This window comes from Haliotis rubra, unplaced genomic scaffold (genome assembly GCF_003918875.1).
Source record: "Haliotis rubra isolate DU_JTF1 unplaced genomic scaffold, ASM391887v1 Scf692, whole genome shotgun sequence".
In the NCBI taxonomy this organism is placed as follows: domain Eukaryota; kingdom Metazoa; phylum Mollusca; class Gastropoda; order Lepetellida; family Haliotidae; genus Haliotis; species Haliotis rubra.
In genome coordinates this window covers 510,634-533,087 of record NW_025767404.1, presented here as the reverse complement: position 1 = coordinate 533,087, position 22,454 = coordinate 510,634, and the positions used below count along the sequence as shown (strand labels likewise).

General features: G+C 38.2%; 1 protein-coding gene across 1 annotated transcript in view; it reads left to right on the top strand.

The window, feature by feature from the left end:
* The first annotated feature begins 474 nt into the window (after nucleotides 1-474).
* LOC124258422 (sodium-coupled monocarboxylate transporter 1-like) overlaps nucleotides 475-22,454 on the top strand; it is a 35,975-nt gene continuing 13,995 nt past the window's right edge. Inside the window, exons 1-4 of the mRNA XM_046692518.1 lie at nucleotides 475-773; nucleotides 17,092-17,220; nucleotides 18,023-18,163; nucleotides 21,782-21,917. Coding sequence (XP_046548474.1) covers nucleotides 475-773; nucleotides 17,092-17,220; nucleotides 18,023-18,163; nucleotides 21,782-21,917 — 705 coding nt within the window. The remainder of the gene's footprint in view (nucleotides 774-17,091; nucleotides 17,221-18,022; nucleotides 18,164-21,781; nucleotides 21,918-22,454) is intronic.

Below are 22,454 nucleotides of genomic sequence, written 5' to 3'. Positions count from 1 at the left end.
GAATCGTTGTCAGTACGTATATGCTTCCTGCTGCCGGTGTAAACATTGCCAGTTGAGTTCGCAGGGCTGGCAGATTCACACACCTGACCTCTGGAATTTTTTGGGTAGATTAATGAACTCAAGTATAAGTCGGGTCTGATTTTTTGCCTACATTTTCTGGTATCAAATTTCCGACTTATAGTCGGTCACATGCATAGATCACCATAATCAAATCAACAATCTCATTATATCCAGATGTGCGTGTCAATTAAAAAGTATATAATAATTTAGAGGAACTTGTGCATGACGGCGTGTCACGTACACGTACAGACACGTGAAGCCTGCTCGCATCCTCCATATTACAGCTGCATCACGTGACCACATCCGGGGTCTCCTACCCACTGTATACTATTGTAGATGGTGTACTGAAAGCCAGCATCACAATCGTATCAGAATACATTTAGTTGTATCTGTTGAATAACGCCGACAGTCACCATGGCATCTCAGGAAATGGTGTTTGGTGCTGGTGATTACGTGGTTTTTGCTCTGGTGCTGCTCGTGTCTGCAGGAATTGGAATTTTCCATGCATTTTTCGGACACAAGCAAAACACAACGGGGGAATTTCTCATGGGTGGAAGACAGATGAAGACTGTACCCCTCGCCATTTCCATCCTAGTGTCCTTCATGTCCGCCATCTTGATTCTGGGAACTCCAGCCGAGATGTACCGAGAAGGGACGCAGTACTACCTAGACACGTTCGGCTTAACTATAGCCATTGTTGTGTCTGCAGTGCTGTACGTTCCCCTCCTTTATCCACTGAAGTATACAAGCTCATTTGAGGTAAAATTACTCGTAGTTACACACGTTTGTTGCAGCGCGCCACTAATCAAGCATTCGCTTATACCGACGTTTCAAGGTCATTCGATGTAACAGTTGCAGAAGCAACAGCAGGATTAGTAGTGGCAGAAGTAGTAGTGGTGGTAGTCACAGCAGTAGTAGTGGAAGTAGCAGCAGTAGTAGCTGTAGTAACAGCAGCAGTTGTGGCAATAGCAACAGTAGTAGTAGTAGCAGTTGTAGTAGACGAAGAAGCAGGAGTTACGAGGAGGTAGGTGGTGGAGGAGTTTAATACAAATATTTATAAAACGTCTTTCCAGAGTTTGTGTGAATTCACGTGACATTAATTCCAACTGTTTTGCTTGCATTCTGTGAGTCTAGAGAAAGTCCGTCTGGACGTAGTGTGGGCTATCCCGAACACTGTGACAGTGATTCGGTTGTTCCGTAGCTGGAAAACTCGTCAGTCGAATCAAACGTTTATGCAGCGTAAATATAAAGTTTCCCCATGACCTCCCCCTAATTCCCTGACTTCCTCTCTAATTCCCGCTGACTTCCCTCCTAATTCCCATGACCTCCCTCCTTAATTCCCATGACCTCCTCTCCATGACCTCCCAATTCCCTGACCTCCCCACTCCCTCCTAATTCCCATGACCTCCACCCTAATTCCTGACCTCCCTCCCTCCTAATTCCCGCATGACCTCCCTCCCTAATTCCCATGACCTCCCTCCTAATTCCCTGACCTCCTCTCTAATTTCCACTTGACCTCCCTCCCTAATTCCCATGACCTCCCTCCCTAATTCCCATGACCTCCCTCTCTAATTCCCATGATTTCCCTGTCCAATTACCTCCCTCTCTAATTCCCATGATGGCCCTTTCCCGTGACCTCCCTCTCTAATTCCCATGATCTCCGTTTCCCAGGATGTCTTCTGTCCACGAAGACTATCTCTAATACCTATGACCTTCCGTTCCCACGATTTTTCTTCCCAATGATCTCCCTTTCCCATTACCCCCTTCTCCAATTTCCACGATCTCCCTTTCCTATGATCTCCCTCTCCCGTTACCTCCCTCTCTAATTCCCATGATCTCCCTTTCCTACGATTTCTCTTTCCAATGATCTCTCCTTTTCATGACCTCCCTCTCTAATTCCCATGATCTCCCTATCCCATTACCCCCTCTCTAATGCCCATCATCTCCCTATCCCATTACCCCCCTCTCTAATTCCCATGGTCTCCCTATCCCATTACCCCTTGTCAAACAAGTAGGTATATGTAAACAGCATGATGATTGTCAAACAAGTAGGTAGTGTAAACAGCATGATGATTGTCAAACAAGTAGGTAGTGTAAACAGCATGATGATTGTCAAACAAGTAGGTATTAGTGTAAACAGCATGATGATTGTCAAACAAGTAGGTAGTGTAAACAGCATGATGATTGTCAAACAAGTAGGTAGTGTAAACAGCATGATGATTGTCAAACAAGTAGGTAGTGTAAACAGCATGATGATTGTCAAACAAGTAGGTAGTGTAAACAGCATGATGATTGTCAAACAAGTAGGTAGTGTAAACAGCATGATGATTGTCAAACAAGTAGGTAGTGTAAACAGCATGATGATTGTCAAACAAGTAGGTAGTGTAAACAGCATGATGATTGTCAAACAAGTAGGTAGTGTAAACAGCATGATGATTGTCAAACAAGTAGGTAGTGTAAACAGCATGATGATTGTCAAACAAGTAGGTAGTGTAAACAGCATGATGATTGTCAAACAAGTGAGGTAGTAGTGTAAACAGCATGATGATTGTCAAACAAGTAGGTAGTGTAAACAGCATGATGATTGTCAAACAAGTAGGTAGTGTAAACAGCATGATGATTGTCAAACAAGTAGGTAGTAGTGTAAACAGCATGATGATTGTCAAACAAGTAGGTAGTGTAAACAGCATGATGATTGTCAAACAAGTAGGTAGTGTAAACAGCATGATGATTGTCAAACAAGTAGGTAGTGTAAACAGCATGATGATTGTCAAACAAGTAGGTAGTGTAAACAGCATGATGATTGTCAAACAAGTAGGTAGTGTAAACAGCATGATGATTGTCAAACAAGTAGGTAGTGTAAACAGCATGATGAAACAGCATGATGATTGTCAAACAAGTAGGTAGTGTAAACAGCATGATGATTGTCAAACAAGTAGGTATTAGGTACTGTAAACAGCATGATGATTGTCAAACAAGTGAGTAGTGTAAACAGCATGATGAAACAACAAGTATGATGATTGTCAAAGTAGGTAGTAAACAGTATGATTGTCAAACAAGTAGCAGGTGTAAACAGCATGATGATTGTCAAACAAGTAGGTAGTGTAAACAACAGCATGATGATTGTCAAACAAGTAGGTAGTGTAAACAGCATGATGATTGTCAAAAGTAAGTAGGTAAAACAGCATGATGATTGTCAAACAAGTAGGTAGTGTAAACAGCATGATGATTGTCAAACAAGTAGGTAGTGTAAACAGCATGATGATTGTCAAACAAGTAGGTAGTGTAAACACAGCATGATGATTGTCAAACAAGTAGGTAGTGTAAACAGCATGATGATTGTCAAACAAGTAGGTAGTGTAAACAGCATGATGATTGTCAAACAAGTAGGTAGTGTAAACAGCATGATGATTGTCAAACAAGTAGGTAGTGTAAACAGCATGATGATTGTCAAACAAGTAGGTAGTGTAAACAGCATGAGATTGTAGTGTAAACAGCATGATGATTTGTCAAACAAGTAGGTAGTGTAAACAGCATGATGATTGTCAAACAAGTAGGTAGTGTAAACAGCATGATGATTGTCAAACAAGTAGGTAGTGTAAACAGCATGATGATTGTCAAACAAGTAGGTAGTGTAAACAGCATGATGATTGTCAAACAAGTAGGTAGTGTAAACAGCATGATGATTGTCAAACAAGTAGGTAGTGTAAACAGCATGATGATTGTCAAACAAGTAGGTAGTGTAAACAGCATGATGATTGTCAAACAAGTAGGTAATGTAAACAGCATGATGATTGTCAAACAAGTAGGTAGTGTAAACAGCATGATGATTGTCAAACAAGTAGGTAGTGTAAACAGCATGATGATTGTCAAACAAGTAGGTAGTGTAAACAGCATGATGATTGTCAAACAAGTAGGTAGTGTAAACAGCATGATGATTGTCAAACAAGTAGGTAGTGTAAAAACAGCATGATGATTGTCAAACAAGTAGGTAGTGTAAACAGCATGATGATTGTCAAACAAGTAGGTAACAAGTAGTAGTAGTGTAAACAGCATGATGATTGTCAAACAAGTAGGTAGTGTAAACAGCATGATGATTGTCAAACAAGTAGGTAGTGTAAACAGCATGATGATTGTCAAACAAGTAGGTAGTGTAAACAGCATGATGATTGTCAAACAAGTAGGTAGTGTAAACAGCATGATGATTGTCAAACAAGTAGGTAGTGTAAACAGCATGATGATTGTCAAACAAGTAGGTAGTGTAAACAGCATGATGATTGTCAAACAAGTAGGTAGTGTAAACAGCATGATGATTGTCAAACAAGTAGGTAGTGTAAACAGCATGATGATTGTCAAACAAGTAGGTAGTGTAAACAGCATGATGATTGTCAAACAAGTAGGTAGGCATGATGATTGTCAAACAAGTAGGTAGTGTAAACAGCATGATGATTGTCAAACAAGTAGGTAGTGTAAACAGCATGATGATTGTCAAACAAGTAGGTAGTGTAAACAGCATGATGATTGTCAAACAAGTAGGTAGTGTAAACAGCATGATGATTGTCAAACAAGTAGGTAGTGTAAACAGCATGATGATTGTCAAACAAGTAGGTAGTGTAAACAGCATGATGATGATTGTCAAACAAGTAGGTAGTGTAAACAGCATGATGATTGTCAAACAAGTAGGTAGTGTAAACAGCATGATGATTGTCAAACAAGTAGGTAGTGTAAACAGCATGATGATTGTCAAACAAGTAGGTAGTGTAAACAGCATGATGATTGTCAAACAAGTAGGTAGTGTAAACAGCATGCATGATGATTGTCAAACAAGTAGGTAGTGTAAACAGCATGATGATTGTCAAACAAGTAGGTAGTGTAAACAGCATGATGATTGTCAAACAAGTAGGTAGTGTAAACAGCATGATGATTGTCAAACAAGTAGGTAGTGTAAACAGCATGATGATTGTCAAACAAGTAGGTAGTGTAAACAGCATGATGATTGTCAAACAAGTAGGTAGTGTAAACAGCATGATGATTGTCAAACAAGTAGGTAGTGTAAACAGCATGATGATTGTCAAACAAGTAGGTAGTGTAAACAGCATGATGATTGTCAAACAAGTAGGTATTGTAAACAAGTAGCATGATGATTGTCAAACAAGTAGGTAGTGTAAACAGCATGATGATTGTCAAACAAGTAGGTAGTGTAAACAGCATGATGATTGTCAAACAAGTAGGTAGTGTAAACAGCATGATGATTGTCAAACAAGTAGGTAGTGTAAACAGCATGATGATTGTCAAACAAGTAGGTAGTGTAAACAGCATGATGATTGTCAAACAAGTAGGTAGTGTAAACAGCATGATGATTGTCAAACAAGTAGGTAGTGTAAACAGCATGATGATTGTCAAACAAGTAGGTAGTGTAAACAGCATGATGATTGTCAAACAAGATGATTGTCAAAAAAGTAGGTAGTGTAAACAGCATGATGATTGGCAAACAAACAAGTAGGTAGTGTAAACAGCATGATGATTGTCAAACAAGTAGGTAGTGTAAACAGCATGATGATTGTCAAACAAGTAGGTAGTGTAAACAGCATGATGATTGTCAAACAAGTAGGTAGTGTAAACAGCATGATGATTGTCAAACAAGTAGGTAGTGTAAACAGCATGATGATTGTCAAACAAGTAGGTAGTGTAAACAGCATGATGATTGTCAAACAAGTAGGTAGTGTAAACAGCATGATGATTGTCAAACAAGTAGGTAGTGTAAACAGCATGATGATTGTCAAACAAGTAGGTAGTGTAAACAGCATGATGATTGTCAAACAAGTAGGTAGTGTAAACAGCATGATGATTGTCAAACAAGTAGGTAGTGTAAACAGCATGATGATTGTCAAACAAGTAGGTAGTGTAAACAGCATGATGATTGTCAAACAAGTAGGTAAACAGTGTAAAACAGCATGATGATGATTGTCAAACAAGTAGGTAGTGTAAACAGCATGATGATTGTCAAACAAGTAGGTAGTGTAAACAGCATGATGATTGTCAAACAAGTAGGTAGTGTAAACAGCATGATGATTGTCAAACAAGTAGGTAGTGTAAACAGCATGATGATTGTCAAACAAGTAGGTAGTGTAAACAGCATGATGATTGTCAAACAAGTAGGTAGTGTAAACAGCATGATGATTGTCAAACAAGTAGGTAGTGTAAACAGCATGATGATTGTCAAACAAGTAGGTAGTGTAAACAGCATGATGATTGTCAAACAAGTAGGTAGTGTAAACAGCATGATGATTGTCAAACAAGTAGGTAGTGTAAACAGCATGATGATTGTCAAACAAGTAGGTAGTGTAAACAGCATGATGATTGTCAAACAAGTAGGTAGTGTAAACAGCATGATGATTGTCAAACAAGTAGGTAGTGTAAACAGCATGATGATTGTCAGCAAGTAGGTAGTGTAAACAGCATGATGATTGTCAAACAAGTAGGTAGTGTAAACAGCATGATGATTGTCAGCAAGTAGGTAGTGTAAACAGCATGATGATTGTCAAACAAGTAGGTAGTGTAAACAGCATGATGATTGTCAAACAAGTAGGTAGTGTAAACAGCATGATGATTGTCAAACAAGTAGGTAGTGTAAACAGCATGATGATTGTCAAACAAGTAGGTAGTGTAAACAGCATGATGATTGTCAAACAAGTAGGTAGTGTAAACAGCATGATGATTGTCAAACAAGTAGGTAGTGTAAACAGCATGATGATTGTCAAACAAGTAGGTAGTGTAAACAGCATGATGATTGTCAAACAAGTAGGTAGTGTAAACAGCATGATGATTGTCAAACAAGTAGGTAGTGTAAACAGCATGATGATTGTCAAACAAGTAGGTAGTGTAAACAGCATGATGATTGTCAAACAAGTAGGTAGTGTAAACAGCATGATGATTGTCAAACAAGTAGGTAGTGTAAACAGCATGATGATTGTCAAACAAGTAGGTAGTGTAAACAGCATGATGATTGTCAAACCAGTAGGTAGTGTAAACAGCATGATGATTGTCAAACAAGTAGGTAGTGTAAACAGCATGATGATTGTCAAACAAGTAGGTAGTGTAAACAGCATGATGATTGTCAAACAAGTAGGTAGTGTAAACAGCATGATGATTGTCAAACAAGTAGGTAGTGTAAACAGCATGATGATTGTCAAACAAGTAGGTAGTGTAAACAGCATGATGATTGTCAAACAAGTAGGTAGTGTAAACAGCATGATGATTGTCAAACAAGTAGGTAGTGTAAACAGCATGATGATTGTCAAACAAGTAGGTAGTGTAAACAGCATGATGATTGTCAAACAAGTAGGTAGTGTAAACAGCATGATGATTGTCAAACAAGTAGGTATTAAACAAGTAAGTGTAAACAGCATGATGATTGTCAAACAAGTAGGTAGTGTAAACAGCATGATGATTGTCAAACAAGTAGGTAGTGTAAACAGCATGATGATTGATTGTCAAACAGCAGATGATTGTCAAGTGTAAAGTGTAAACAGCATGATGATTGTCAAACAAGTAGGTAGTGTAAACAGCATGATGATTGTCAAACAAGTAGGTAGTGTAAACAGCATGATGATTGTCAAACAAGTAGGTAGTGTAAACAGCAGCATGATGATTGTCAAACAAGTAGGTAGTGTAAACAGCATGATGATTGTCAAACAAGTAGGTAGTGTAAACAGCATGATGATTGTCAAACAAGTAGGTACAAAACAGCATGATGATTAAACAAGCATGATGATGATGTCAAACAAGTAGGTAGTGTAAACAGCATGATGATTGTCAAACAAGTAGGTAGTGTAAACAGCATGATGATTGTCAAACAAGTAGGTAGTGTAAACAGCATGATGATTGTCAAACAAGTAGGTAGTGTAAACAGCATGATGATTGTCAAACAAGTAGGTAGTGTAAACAGCATGATGATTGATTGTCAAACAAGTAGGTAGTGTAAACAGCATGATGATTGTCAAACAAGTAGGTAGTGTAAACAGCATGATGATTGTCAAACAAGTAGGTAGTGTAAACAGCATGATGATTGTCAAACAAGTAGGTAGTGTAAACAGCATGATGATTGTCAAACAAGTAGGTAGTGTAAACAGCATGATGATTGTCAAACAAGTAGGTAGTGTAAACAGCATGATGATTGTCAAACAAGTAGGTAGTGTAAAAACAGCATGATGATTGTCAAACAAGTAGGTAGTGTAAACAGCATGATGATTGTCAAACAAGTAGGTAGTGTAAACAGCATGATGATTGTCAAACAAGTAGGTAGTGTAAACAGCATGATGATTGTCAAACAAGTAGGTAGTGTAAACAGCATGATGATTGTCAAACAAGTAGGTAGTGTAAACAGCATGATGATTGTCAAACAAGTAGGTAGTGTAAACAGCATGATGATTGTCAAACAAGTAGGTAGTGTAAACAGCATGATGATTGTCAAACAAGTAGGTAGTGTAAACAGCATGATGATTGTCAAACAAAGGTAAGTAGGTAGTAAAAACAGCATGATGATTGTCAAACAAGTAGGTAGTGTAAACAGCATGATGATTGTCAAACAAGTAGGTAGTGTAAACAGCATGATGATTGTCAAACAAGTAGGTAGTGTAAACAGCATGATGATTGTCAAACAAGTAGGTAGTGTAAAACAGCATGATGATTGTCAAACAAGTAGGTAGTGTAAACAGCATGATGATTGTCAAACAAGTAGGTAGTGTAAACAGCATGATGATTGTCAAACAAGTAGGTAGTGTAAACAGCATGATGATTGTCAAACAAGTAGGTAGTGTAAACAGCATGATGATTGTCAAACAAGTAGGTAGTGTAAACAGCATGATGATTGTCAAACAAGTAGGTAGTGTAAACAGCATGATGATTGTCCAACAAGTAGGTAGTGTAAACAGCATGATGATTGTCAACAAGTAGGTAGGTAGTGTGTCAAACAAACAGCATGATGATTGTCAAACAAGTAGGTAGTGTAAACAGCATGATGATTGTCAAACAAGTAGGTAGTGTAAACAGCATGATGATTGTCAAACAAGTAGGTAGTGTAAACAGCATGATGATTGTCAAACAAGTAGGTAGTGTAAACAGCATGATGATTGTCAAACAAGTAGGTAGTGTAAACAGCATGATGATTGTCAAACAAGTAGGTAGTGTAAACAGAATGATGATTGTCAAACAAGTAGGTAGTGTAAACAGCATGATGATTGTCAAACAAGTAGGTAGTGTAAACAGCATGATGATTGTCAAACAAGTAGGTAGTGTAAACAGCATGATGATTGTCAAACAAGTAGGTAGTGTAAACAGCATGATGATTGTCAAACAAGTAGGTAGTGTAAACAGCATGATGATTGTCAAACAAGTAGGTAGTGTAAACAGCATGATGATTGTCAAACAAGTAGGTAGTGTAAACAGCATGATGATTGTCAAACAAGTAGGTAGTGTAAACAGCATGATGATTGTCAAACAAGTAGGTAGTGTAAACAGCATGATGATTGTCAAACAAGTAGGTATTGTAAACAGCATGATGATTGTCAAACAAGTAGGTAGTGTAAACAGCATGATGATTGTCAAACAAGTAGGTAGTGTAAACAGCATGATGATTGTCAAACAAGTAGGTAGTGTAAACAGCATGATGATTGTCAAACAAGTAGGTAGTGTAAACAGCATGATGATTGTCAATAAAAGTAGGTAGCGTAAACAGAATGATGATTGTCAAACAAGTAGGTACTGTAAACAGCATGATGATTGTCCAACAAGTAGGTAGTGTAAACAGCATGATGATTGTCAAACAAGTAGGTAGTGTAAACAGCATGATGATTGTCAATAAAAGTAGGTAGTGTAAACAGCATGATGATTGTCAAACAAGTAGGTAGTGTAAACAGCATGATGATTGTCAAACAAGTAGGTACTGTAAACAGCATGATGATTGTCCAACAAGTAGGTAGTGTAAACAGCATGATGATTGTCAAACAAGTAGGTAGTGTAAACAGCATGATGATTGTCAATAAGTAGGTAGTGTAAACAGCATGATGATTGTCAAACAAGTAGGTAGTGTATGATTTGTCAAACAAGTAGGTAGTGTAAACAGCATGATGATTGTCAAACAAGTAGGTAGTGTAAACAGCATGATGATTGTCAAACAAGTAGGTAGTGTAAACAGCATGATGATTGTCAAACAAGTAGGTAGTGTAAACAGCATGATGATTGTCAAACAAGTAGGTACTGTTGATAAAACAGCATGATGATTGTCAAACAAGTAGGTAGTGTAAACAGCATGATGATTGTCAAACAAGTAGGTATTCTAAACAGCATGATGATTGTCAAACAAGTAGGTAGTGTAAACAGCATGATGATTGTCAAACAAGTAGGTAGTGTAAACAGCATGATGATTGTCAAACAAGTAGGTAGTGTAAACAGCATGATGATTGTCAAACAAGTAGGTAGTGTAAACAGCATGATGATTGTCAAACAAGTAGGTATTCTAAACAGCATGATGATTGTCAAACAAGTAGGTAGTGTAAACAGCATGATGATTGTCCAACAAGTAGGTAGTGTAAACAGCATGATGATTGTCAAACAAGTAGGTAGTGTAAACAGCATGATGATTGTCAAAGCAAGTAGGTAGTGTAAACAGCATGATGATTGTCAAACAAGTAGGTAGTGTAAACAGCATGATGATTGTCAAACAAGTAGGTAGTGTAAACGGCATGGTGATTGTCAAACAAGTAGGTTCTTTAAACTGCATGATGATTGTCAAACAAGTAGGTGCTGTAAACAGAATGATGATTGTCACACAAGTAGGTAGTGTAAACAGCATGATGATTGTCAAACAAGTAGGTAGTGTAAACAGCATGATGATTGTCAGCAAGTAGGTGGCGTAAACAGCATGATGATTGTCAAACAAGGAGGTAGTGTAAACGGCATGATGATTGTCAAACAAGTAGGTAGTGTAAACAGCATGATGATTGTCAAACAAGTAGGTAGTGTAAACAGAATGATGATTGTCAAACAAGTAGGTAGTGTAAACAGCATGATGATTGTCCAGCAAGTAGGTAGTGTAAACAGCATGATGATTGTCAAACAAGTAGGTAGTGTAAACAGCATGATGATTGTCCAACAAGTAGGTACTGTAAACAGCATGATGATTGTCAAACAAGTAGGTAGTGTAAACAGCATGATGATTGTCAGAAAGTAGTAGGTAGTGTAAACAACATGATGTTTGTCAAACAAGTAGGTAGTGTAAACAGCATGATGATTGTCCAACAAGTAGGTAGTGTAAACAGCATGATGATTGTCAACAAGTAGGTAGTGTAAACAGAATGATGATTGTCAGAAAGTAGTTTGTGTAAACAACATGATGTTTGTCCAACAAGTAGGTAGTGTAAACAGCATGATCATTGTCCAACAAGTAGGTAGTGTAAACAGCATGATGATTGTCAGCAAGTAGGTAGTGTGAACAGCATGATCATTGTCAGCAAGTAGGTAGTGTAAACAGCATGATGATTGTCAAACAAGTAGGTAGTGTAAACAGCATGATGATTGTCAGCAAGTAGGTAGTGTAAACAGCATGATGATTGTCAGCAAGTAGGTAGTGTAAACAGCATGATGATTGTCAGCAGGTTGTGTAAACAACATGTAGGTCCAGTAATGTAAACAGCATGATGATTGTCAAAAAGTAGGTAGTGTAAACAGCATGATGATTGTCAAACAAGTAGGTAGTGTAAACAGCATGATCATTGTCAAACAAGTAGGTAGTGTAAACAGCATGATGATTGTCAGCAAGTAGGTAGTGTAAACAGCATGATGATTGTCAGCAAGTAGGTAGTGTGAACAGCATGATGATTGTCAAACAAGTAGGTAGTTTAAATAGCATGATAATTCTCATACAAGTAGTAAGTGTAAACAGCATGATGATTGGCAAAAAGTAGGTAGTGTAAACAGCATGATGATTGTCAAACCAGTAGGTAGTGTAAAACAGCATGATGATTGTCAAACAAGTAGGTAGTAAAAACAGCATGATGATTGTCAAACAAGTAGGTAGTGTAAACAGCATAATGATTGTCAAACAAGGAGGTAGTATAAACAGCATGATGATTGTCAAACAAGTAGGTAGTGTAAACAGTATGATGATTGTCATACAAGTAGGTAGTGTAAACAGTATGATGATTGTCAGCAAGTAGGCAGTGTAAACAGCATGATGATTGTCAAACAAGTAGGTAGTGTAAACAGCATGATGACTGTCAAACAAGTAAGTAGTATAAACAACATGATGATTGTCAGCAAGTAGGAAAGCAGCAGATTGATTGTCATACCAGTAGGCAGAGTAAACAGCATAATGATTGTCAAACAATTAGGTAGTGTAAATAGCATAATGATTGTCAAACAAGTATGCATTGCAAACAGCATGATGATTGTCATCAAGTAGGAACTGTAAACAACATGACAATCAATTGGAGGATCGGAAGACACGGAAATTTGAAATTAGTTTTTTTTATGATTATGACTGTCTTGTATGCATTTAGTGAACGGGTTAATTTAACACAAGTATTTTAGTCAATTAAATTCATGTAATAGTTTCTGAGGTCTGGTAAACATAGAGTCTAGGGTTTGAGAACACTTACCTAATTATTGCCTGCCAGGTGACCTGGCTCCATGTACGTTGTACTTTTAGACACGTGGCTATGTGTACGTTGTACTTTTAGACACGTGGCTATGTGTACGTTGTACTTGGAAACATCTGGCTCTGTATACGTTGTGCTTGTAGACACGTGTCTGTATGTACGTTCTACCTGTAGACACGTGTGTTTTTGTACGTTGTACTTGTAGATACGTGGCTTTGTGTATGTTGTACATGCACTTGTAGATATGTTTTGTCCCAGGTGATCTATATGGGCCTGGCGTCACTTGCTCCATCGACGGCTCTAGAAGCAGGTAGGTTTGTAATTGTAACGCATCAATAATTCACCATCCTCTTTTCAATGAACATTATACAAGGCAAGGTGGGGTCACTTTACGTGGCTATATATTTGTAAACGACATGCTCTCCATACCGATGTTGGTCAGATGCCCTCTTTACGATGTATGCATTATGTGATATATGCAATATATAAACTGAAATTCACAAAAGTCAATATTTGTAATAATTCTATGCATTTTCTGCTATTTTTCTATTCATGTTTCAAACAGTGACTGGGTATCCAACATGGGCCACGATAATTACGATTGGTCTCGTAGCCACCTTCTACACGTATCTGGTAGGTCGATCACACTGTGAGCATATGTCTATCTTCTACACGTATCTCGTAGGTAGATCACACTGTGAGAATATGTCTATCTTCTACACGCATCTGGTAGGTAGATCACACTGTGAGCATATGTCTACCTTCTACACGTGTCTGGTAGGTGGATCAAACTGTGAGCATATGTCTATTTTTTACACATATCTGGTAGGTGGATCACACTGTGAGCATATGTCCACCTTCTACACGCATCTGGTAGGTAGGTCACACTGTGAGCATATGTCGACCTTCTACACGTGTCTGGTAGTTGAATCACACTGTGAGCATATGTCTATCTTCTACACGTATCTGGTAGGTAGATCACACTGTGAGCATATGTCTACCTTCTACACGTATCTGGTAGGTAGATCACACTGTGAGCATATGTCCACCTTCTACACGTATCTGGTAGGTAGATCACACTGTGAGCATATGTCCACCTTCTACACGCATCTGGTAGGTAGGTCACACTGTGAGCATATGTCTACCTTCTACATCTGTATATCTTCTCGAGGTATCTTAAAGGTGGATCACAAATAGCACATATACACTAAACACCAAACAAAACGTTACCCCCTTACATTTACATTAGATATGTTAGAAGGTATTAGTATACAAGAAAGCTTAACAATTCTCAAATGCATTCATGTTTAGGTGAAATGCATCTTTTGCTGAAGAGTTCAATACACAGTGATTTAGATGTCCACAAGAAAGGTGGAAACATAATTCTGTTTTGAGACAAAGTTAAACCTTTTAAAGTCACCATTTTTCAACTATTAAAACAAGAAACAACTGATGTAGAGTGTAGAAAATTGCAAAATAATCATTCATATGATTTCAGTCTTTTAAAACATTTTCTACTGATACTGACGAGTAAAGCGTGTCTTTGATATTGTGAAAAAATGTTTAGGAACATCTAAAATTATCTTTGTTAGCATTTTTGCTTGCAAGGTAACATTTTTCCATTTTCGGTTTACACATAGCAATATCAATCGACAATACGCAGCAATATTCATGCAGTATTTGCATCCATTTCACGTGTAGAATTATTCTATAGGGTCTACAGAGAGCCTATAATGCATGATATGATACACAAGTACGAGGAATATGCCACATCAACAGCTGAAGAGAGAATCAGAGCCATTGTAATGCCACCGTATCACGGGTATAAGACTTATTCAGGGCTTCAGACAGACTGGGGTTACCGTAGACACCAAGAAGTGGACGTCCACGCATCACAGCGCCAGCTGAAGATAGGTACCTCCGTCATTAAGGAAGGAGGGTAACGTTTCTTTTGGCGTTTAGTGTATACTCTCACCTCAGTGGCAGGTAGAAAACACGATGGACAACTCTCACAAGTTTGATGCACCTGACTGAACAGTTAGGTTTAATAGATGGACTGTATTATAAAGGTACGTCAGGTGTAATAGATGGACTGTATTATAAAGGTACGTTTATAAGTTAGTGCTTGAAGCAGGTGCTCGTGCTCGGTGTGCTTGTCTTGCCCTGTTGGGGACACTCCTCAACACTCTACACAGCTGATAATACGAAATTACTCTGAATAGTTCTCACGTGGCAGAAAGCAAATCATTTTTCAGGTCACCTGCGAATATTGAAAAAAAACTTTATTATTTCAGGGAGGAATGAAAGCAGTTGTATGGGCAGACGTGTTTCAGTGTGTCGTGATGCTTGTCGGAGTACTGGCCATAATCGTCAGGGTCTGTTTTGGTTGTTATTCTAACGAATATGATGCATTTAGTAAGTAATCATCATGTGAAACATTATCCTTCTGAAACGGTAATAAGTAAGAAGAACATACGGATGCATAAAGAATGTTACATTTAGAGTTGGTACAAATGTTACATTAAGAGTGGGTACAAATGTTACATTAAGAGCGGGTACAAATGTTACATTAAGAGTGGGTACAAATGTTACATTAAGAGCGGGTACAAATGTTACATTTAGAGTGGGTACAAATGTTACATTTAGAGTGGGTACACATGTTACATTAAGAGCGGGTACACGTGTTACATTAAGAGTGGATACAAATGTTACATTAAGAGCGGGTACAAATGTTACATTAAGAGCGGGTACACGTGTTACATTAAGAGTGGGAACAAACGTTACATTAAGATCGGGTACAAATGTTACATTTAGAGTGGGTACAAATGTTACATTAAGAGTGGGTACACATGTTACATTAAGATCAGATACAAGTGTTACATTAAGAGTTGGTACAAATGTTACATAAAGAGTGGGTACACGTGTTACATTAAGAGTGGGTACAAATGTTACATTTAGAGTGGGTACAAATGTTACATTAGAGTGGATACAAATGTTACATTTAGAGTGGGTACAAATGTTACATTAAGAGTGGGTACACATGTTACATCAAGAGTGGGTACACGTGTTACATTTAGAGTGGGTACAAATGTTACATTAAGAGTGGGTACACATGTTACATTAAGAGTGGGTACACGTGTTACATTAAGAGTGGATACAAATGTTACATTAAGAGTGGGTACACATGTTATATTAAGAGTGGGTACACGTGTTACATTTAGAGTGGGAACAAATGTTACATTAAGATCGGGTACAAATGTTACATTTAGAGTGGGTACAAATGTTACATTAAGAGTGGGTACAAATGTTACATTTAGAGTGGGTACAAATGTTACATTAAGAGTGGGTACACATGTTACATTAAGATCAGATACAAGTGTTACATTAAGAGTGGGTACACATGTTACATTAAGATCAGATACAAGTGTTACATTAAGAGTGGGTACAAATGTTACATTAAGAGTGGGTACACAAGAGTGTTACATTAAGAGTGGGTACAAATGTTACATTTAGAGTGGGTACAAATGTTACATTTAGAGTGGATACAAATGTTACATTTAGAGTGGGTACAAATGTTACATTAAGAGTGGGTACAAATGTTACATTAAGAGTGGGTACAAATGTTACATTTAGAGTGGGTACAAATGTTACATTTAGAGTGGGTACAAATGTTATATTAAGAGTGGGTACACATGTTACATTAAGAGTGGGTACACGTGTTACACTTAGAGTGGATACAAATGTTACATTAAGAGCGGGTACACATGTTACATTAAGAGCGGGTACAAATGTTACATTTAGATCGGGTACAAATGTTACATTTAGAGTGGATACACTTGTTACATTTAGATCAGATACAAATTTTACATTTAGAGTGGGTACAAATGTTACATTAAGAGTGGGTACACATGTTACATTAAGAGTTGGTACACGTGTTACATTTAGAGTGGGTACAAATGTTACATTAAGAGTGGGTACACATGTTACATTAAGAGTGGATACACGTGTTACATTTAGAGTGGATACAAATGTTACATTAAGAGTGGGTACACATGTTACATTAAGAGCGGGTACAAATTTCACATTTAGACTGGTACAAATGTTACATTTCGAGTGGGTACAAATGTTACATTAGAGTTGATACAAATGTTACATTTAGAGTGGGTACAAATGTTACATTTAGAGCGGGTACAAATGTTACATTTAGAGTGGGTACAAATGTTAGATTTAGAGTGGGTGCAAATGTTACATGTAGAGTGGGTACAAATGTTACATTTAGAGTGGGTGCAAATGTTACATTTAGAGTGGATACAAATGTTACTTTTAGAGTGCGTACAAATATTACATTTAGAGTGGGTACAAATGTTACACATAGAGAGGGTAGAAACGTGACAAGGTTTGATGGATTGTGGACCTCCTTCATATTGCAGGGAACGTATGCTGTCGGCGGGTTAAGTGAGGTGTGGAGAATCAACGAAGAGTGGGGTAGGATTCAGTTCTTTGAGTAAGTATCGAACTTACTTGTTGAAACTCTCCAGGGGTTGATGTGTGTGTGTACATGTATGTATGTCTGTGTGTGTGTGTGTGTGCGCGCGCGCGTGCGTGCGTGCGTGCGGAGCGGTGTGGGGTGTCTTGGGGGGGATCGGTCTGTATGTGTGTGCCTGTGCCTGTGTGTCTGTGTATGTGATTGTATATGTGCGTGTGTGTGGGGGTCTGTCTGTGGGTGTGGGGGAGGGAGGGATCTGTCTGTGGGTGATGTAGGTGTGCGTGCGGATGTGGGTGTCTGTGGGTATGTGTGGGGGAGGTATCTGTTTTTGGGTGTCTGTGTTGGGGGAGGGTCTGTCTGTGGGTGTTGGGGGAGGGGAGGGATCTGTTTGTAAGTGTGGGTGCGGATGTGTGTGTGTGGAGGGGGGGATCTGTCTGTGGGTGTCTGTGGGTGTGGGGTCGGACTGGTGTAGAGGACATGTAGACATACATTCTGTTCAGTACAAAGAGGAGTAAAAAACATATTATCAAAGAGAAATGTAAATGTACCCTTTTCTATTTCTAGGGATATTATTTAATCCACCCGCGTGATCGCATGCTTCAATTAACCTTTCTGTGACAAACGATGACAGAATGATGCTGTCTAAACTGTCCAGTTCACTCACCTTCAGTCAAAAGATTCCAGGACGAAATGCGTGCTAGTTACATGACATGGTGTTTTCAATCACTACAATGCAGACACTTCAACGAGTCACTGGACTCACGGGTTATATCGGCACTGCTAGAAAAGTGCTATTTCTGCCACAATGCTCCTGTTTCAGCTTCAACCCCGACCCTACTGTGCGCCAGTCTTTCTGGTCACTGGTCATCGGAACAGCCATAGCCTGGTCCTACACATACGGGCTGAGCCAGGTCACTGTCCAGCGGTACTGCGCGCTGCCCACGCTGCGACAGGCCAGACTGTAAGTTACATTCTGTTTCATCTGCATCACGAAAATAATCACCAAGAAGATGTAAAGATGGTGTCCATTGGGGTGGCCGCTTTTTTACCTGAATGTTCTTGCACAGACGTTCACATATATACATGTAATCTATGGACCCGTGAAGATACCGGTTAGAACTGCTCTTCACAACCCGTGCTTATCTACACTTGTGAAGATCCGGGTTAGATCCGGGTTAGTCTTCAGCAACCCATGCCCGAGTCATCGCATCTCAGTTGCGTAGACAGATGCTCATGCTATTGATCACTGGACTCTTTGGTCAAGTATCGAATATTTACAGACCGCCGCCATATCCCCTGGATGCCGATTTTTTTCAGGCGCAGATTTTCATACGGTTTGAAATGTGAACGTTGTGCGAGAATTGCGCTCGCGTGGTCCTGGATCTACGTACGGCTATAAAATTTCACATACATGTAGAATATAAAATTTCCTATCAGTTGGTATAAATATAAGTGCAACTTCCCCGGCATTTGAGAAATAGACCTTGCTAAATGTTGTCCAAGTTTTTGTTATGCGTTAAAAACAGTAAATTTCTCAGCTTTTTATCGCGCACCGATAAAAGCACTGTGCTACGATTTTTTTCAATTTGGTATCTTTACGGAAAGTGTGAGCGAAGAAAATACAATCTGATATCTGAACGACATAAGTGTATATGAATTGGGTTTATGTACTTATGCATAACGTTATACGCTTAACATTAAAAATGACTCGCAATAAATGTCAAAAATGGATTTTCTTCTATGACGTCAAACGACGACAGAGAGGTCATACACGTATAACAATAAGGGGGCATAACTCCGTAATGCTTAAGACTAGGTCAATGTAACTCAGATCACATGGAGAGAATTTGGTGTGGATACGGACGCTATATTTTCGGTATTGTTTGTTCACGGTGAACCAAACTATTCCAATTCAAAATTCCCCAATGTGAGCGGATACGCTTTTGTAGTTTCACAATTTATAAGAAAAGATGACAACGTACTACATGTGAAATCACGGAATAGCGATTTGGATGGCCCTATCCGATATATAAGTTAGTTCTTAGATTCCCCATATTCTTCTGTTTGTGTAGATGTATTTTGACTAAGTTTGCATCGTTATTACCAGAGTACTAGCCATATCATCAAATGTAATTATTCTGAAAATAATACAACATTTCAGTTGACGTCATTGCTTGTTTATGCATTTTGCGACGTCGGAAAAAGACGACATTGGTATATTCTGATTAGTATATATCTCACCCAATTTCCATTTATTGTATAAAAGGTCTCGGCTTCTATGTCAGAATTTAACACTCTTTAGACAAAACATAAACTGACTGATTTTACCATTTATATAGTGTCCTGAATATATCAACAATTAGACGGTTTGACTGTGTATCTTATTGTGAACAACACGCGCACCTGTTTGGCATCAATTTAACGTAAGTGGAAAATAATATTTCACAACACCCGAATATTTTGTTTTGGATAAGAATTTTCTTTGTTTATGACTATGTAGCTATTTCGCTTCATAAGTATGCAATGAAAAATGCAAAAAGATAGCTTTTTATATATGGAACAATATATTAAAATATGGATGTAAGATTTGTCCAAATTAAGACATGACATGGTTTATATATTTTTAAACAATTTTCGTATAAATATAGTTAGAGTTTGATATCCCGTCATCACATTATTTTTTTATCGAATATGAATTGATTATATTATCGATAACAATTATAGTGAATCAAAAAACGTTTCCGACAAACGCGCGCCTGGCCACTAAATATACATTTTTATTGTTTAGTCTATAAAACGACACAAAAATATGCATTGAACAAGACAATTCCTTTAAATATGTGTGCTTATATATTTCATAACATATATAAATCATTTTCATTAATATTATCAGTTTTACTTATAAGGTTGAATTAAATCGCCGTTCATTCACCTGTTCATATGAAACTGCAATATTAGTCCAAATAAATTGAATATTGTACATCATAGGAATTAAAGTAGTTGCAGTTATGGCTACGTTTGATCTTCTAACACTTGTGTAAAGATTTAGAATATAGTTTACTGCACTAAATGTGTCAATTTCTTATGTAAATATTATTCAAACCACCAAAAACTTTCAAAGAATAAAACACAGTAAACCCTATATGCACGTATGATATGATATTGAACAAGGCTAAATGTAGATACTGAAGTCAGTTTCATGAAAAAATATATGAACTACACGCAAAATATACGTCATGATACTGACAGTGTAATCGGAAGGATTTGGCGATTGTGTTTACTCTTGTTCGACCGACCTTCACCTCAAAGAAATTGCCTAATATGTACAACAATGTTGACGTATGACATCACTACCGATGACCGATTTCTTACAAAATGGCGGCTTTGCTGACAAGGGTACACAGGATTTTGCGAGGACACTTCCATTGATTCAGGGATCGTTTGTACATAAATATGAGATGTAAGTAATCAGAATGATTCTGACTATCTCTGTATTGTTATATGTTTTTATCGTTTTCATTATAAGTAAGAGAAGAAGTCAGAAATGCAGATAATTACCGTTGTCGTTCTGCGTGATTTGGCGACAGTCTTGGCGTCACGCCAGTCAGTCATGGCGTCACGCGTTGTATCTATTTATAATATCCGATTTCTTGCTACGATATTCTTTCCTTGCATATTCCAAAGGTATTGAGCCATTGCAAGCAATGAATAGACGGATGAATGTTTGAAAATTTCAGAAAATGCTACGCAGTGTAAAATCGGAATTTGTTTTTGTTTACATTTCAAACAAGCGCAGTCTTTCAAGCACAGCGTTCGTTTTCACACCCATTATTTTTTTCTCATTGTATCTGGACAGTTGGTGTTGGTGACAAAGGTCATTTTCAGCACTTGAATTTTGTATAAATAATAGTGGATGGTATCAAGAAACAGGAAATTTCTCGCGGAATTCGAAACTGTAAAGTGTATTTGTGTGCGTGGGATATTTTGATTTTATTGGACTTCAAATTGAGGGTTGAAGGGGAAGGACATAATGTCCCTGTGGCACCCAGGGGGATATAGCCGCAAAACAGCTGAGTGCGGCGTCTTTTCAAATATTTCTTTACTCAGCATACTTCCACAGGCATTTGCCTAAAATAACTGTTTCCTAAACACTGTTTTCCACTTTAACCTCTTGTTATCATTTGGAGTGAACTGTTTAACTCATAGAGGATTCTAAACGACTTTCCGTGCAATAGCAATATTATTTGACGAGTTAATGATTTGGTACTAAACCTTTCACGAGTTAAATAAAAATGGTATTTCACGGTAGTGAGTTTAGTATTCTGTTTATTACTCTCCAATATATATAGTGATAGAAACTGCCCACAGCGTGATGACTCTCAGCTTTCCGCGAGTCAAGCAAGGCCTAATACCATTGCGACAGAGGCATTATCATTGTGACATCATAACTGTATCCATTATGACGTCATATGTCTAGCGGTATTACACTAGTGTAAAATTGCCGTGAAAATATTACACTGCACGGGCGAGTAATAAAGTGTGATTAGTCACGGTAATTGTGTGATGTTGGTTTTTTCAGATCGGTGATCCTAAACATTGGCGGGGTCATTCTGATGAATACCTCTGTGTGTCTGGCGGGGATCATCATATTCGCCTACTACGCCCAGAAAGGATGTGATCCCTTGTCAGATAGCAAAGTCAGCAACCCGAACCAAGTAAGGTCCTCAGGTCTAGTTGTTTGTCTATCATTTGTTTTCACCTGTTTGCATGCCTCTGAAAATATGCCGCATCAGCAGCAAGACTGCTAAGGATTCCCATATGACACCCGTGTTGACAGGATTGCACTGGCTACTGATCAGGGCCAGAATCGACTTTAAGATCCTCTGTCTGCCATACAAGTGCTTCCATGACAAGTAGTAGTAAATGGTGTTTTGGACCACTTCCGCTCATGGCATTATTTATGGCTAATTAAGCTCCCAGTGATCCCTTACAAATGGCGGTGGATGAGCGGGGACATCCAACAATGTCCTCTATATGAAAGGTAACTTTTTTAACAATAATAATAGCTAGCGATGATGTTATGGATGGGGTCTAACATAAACTGTTCGAAGTCGACAAAAGAGTAGGTTGAATACGGGGCATCGTTTGTTGTCCCGGGTTGAATCTTTTTTTTTAAAAAAGATAGAAAGATAAAAAGGTTGATAAATTAGCAAAATGTGCCCGTCAGCCACAATCCGATAGGGAGAAAGATC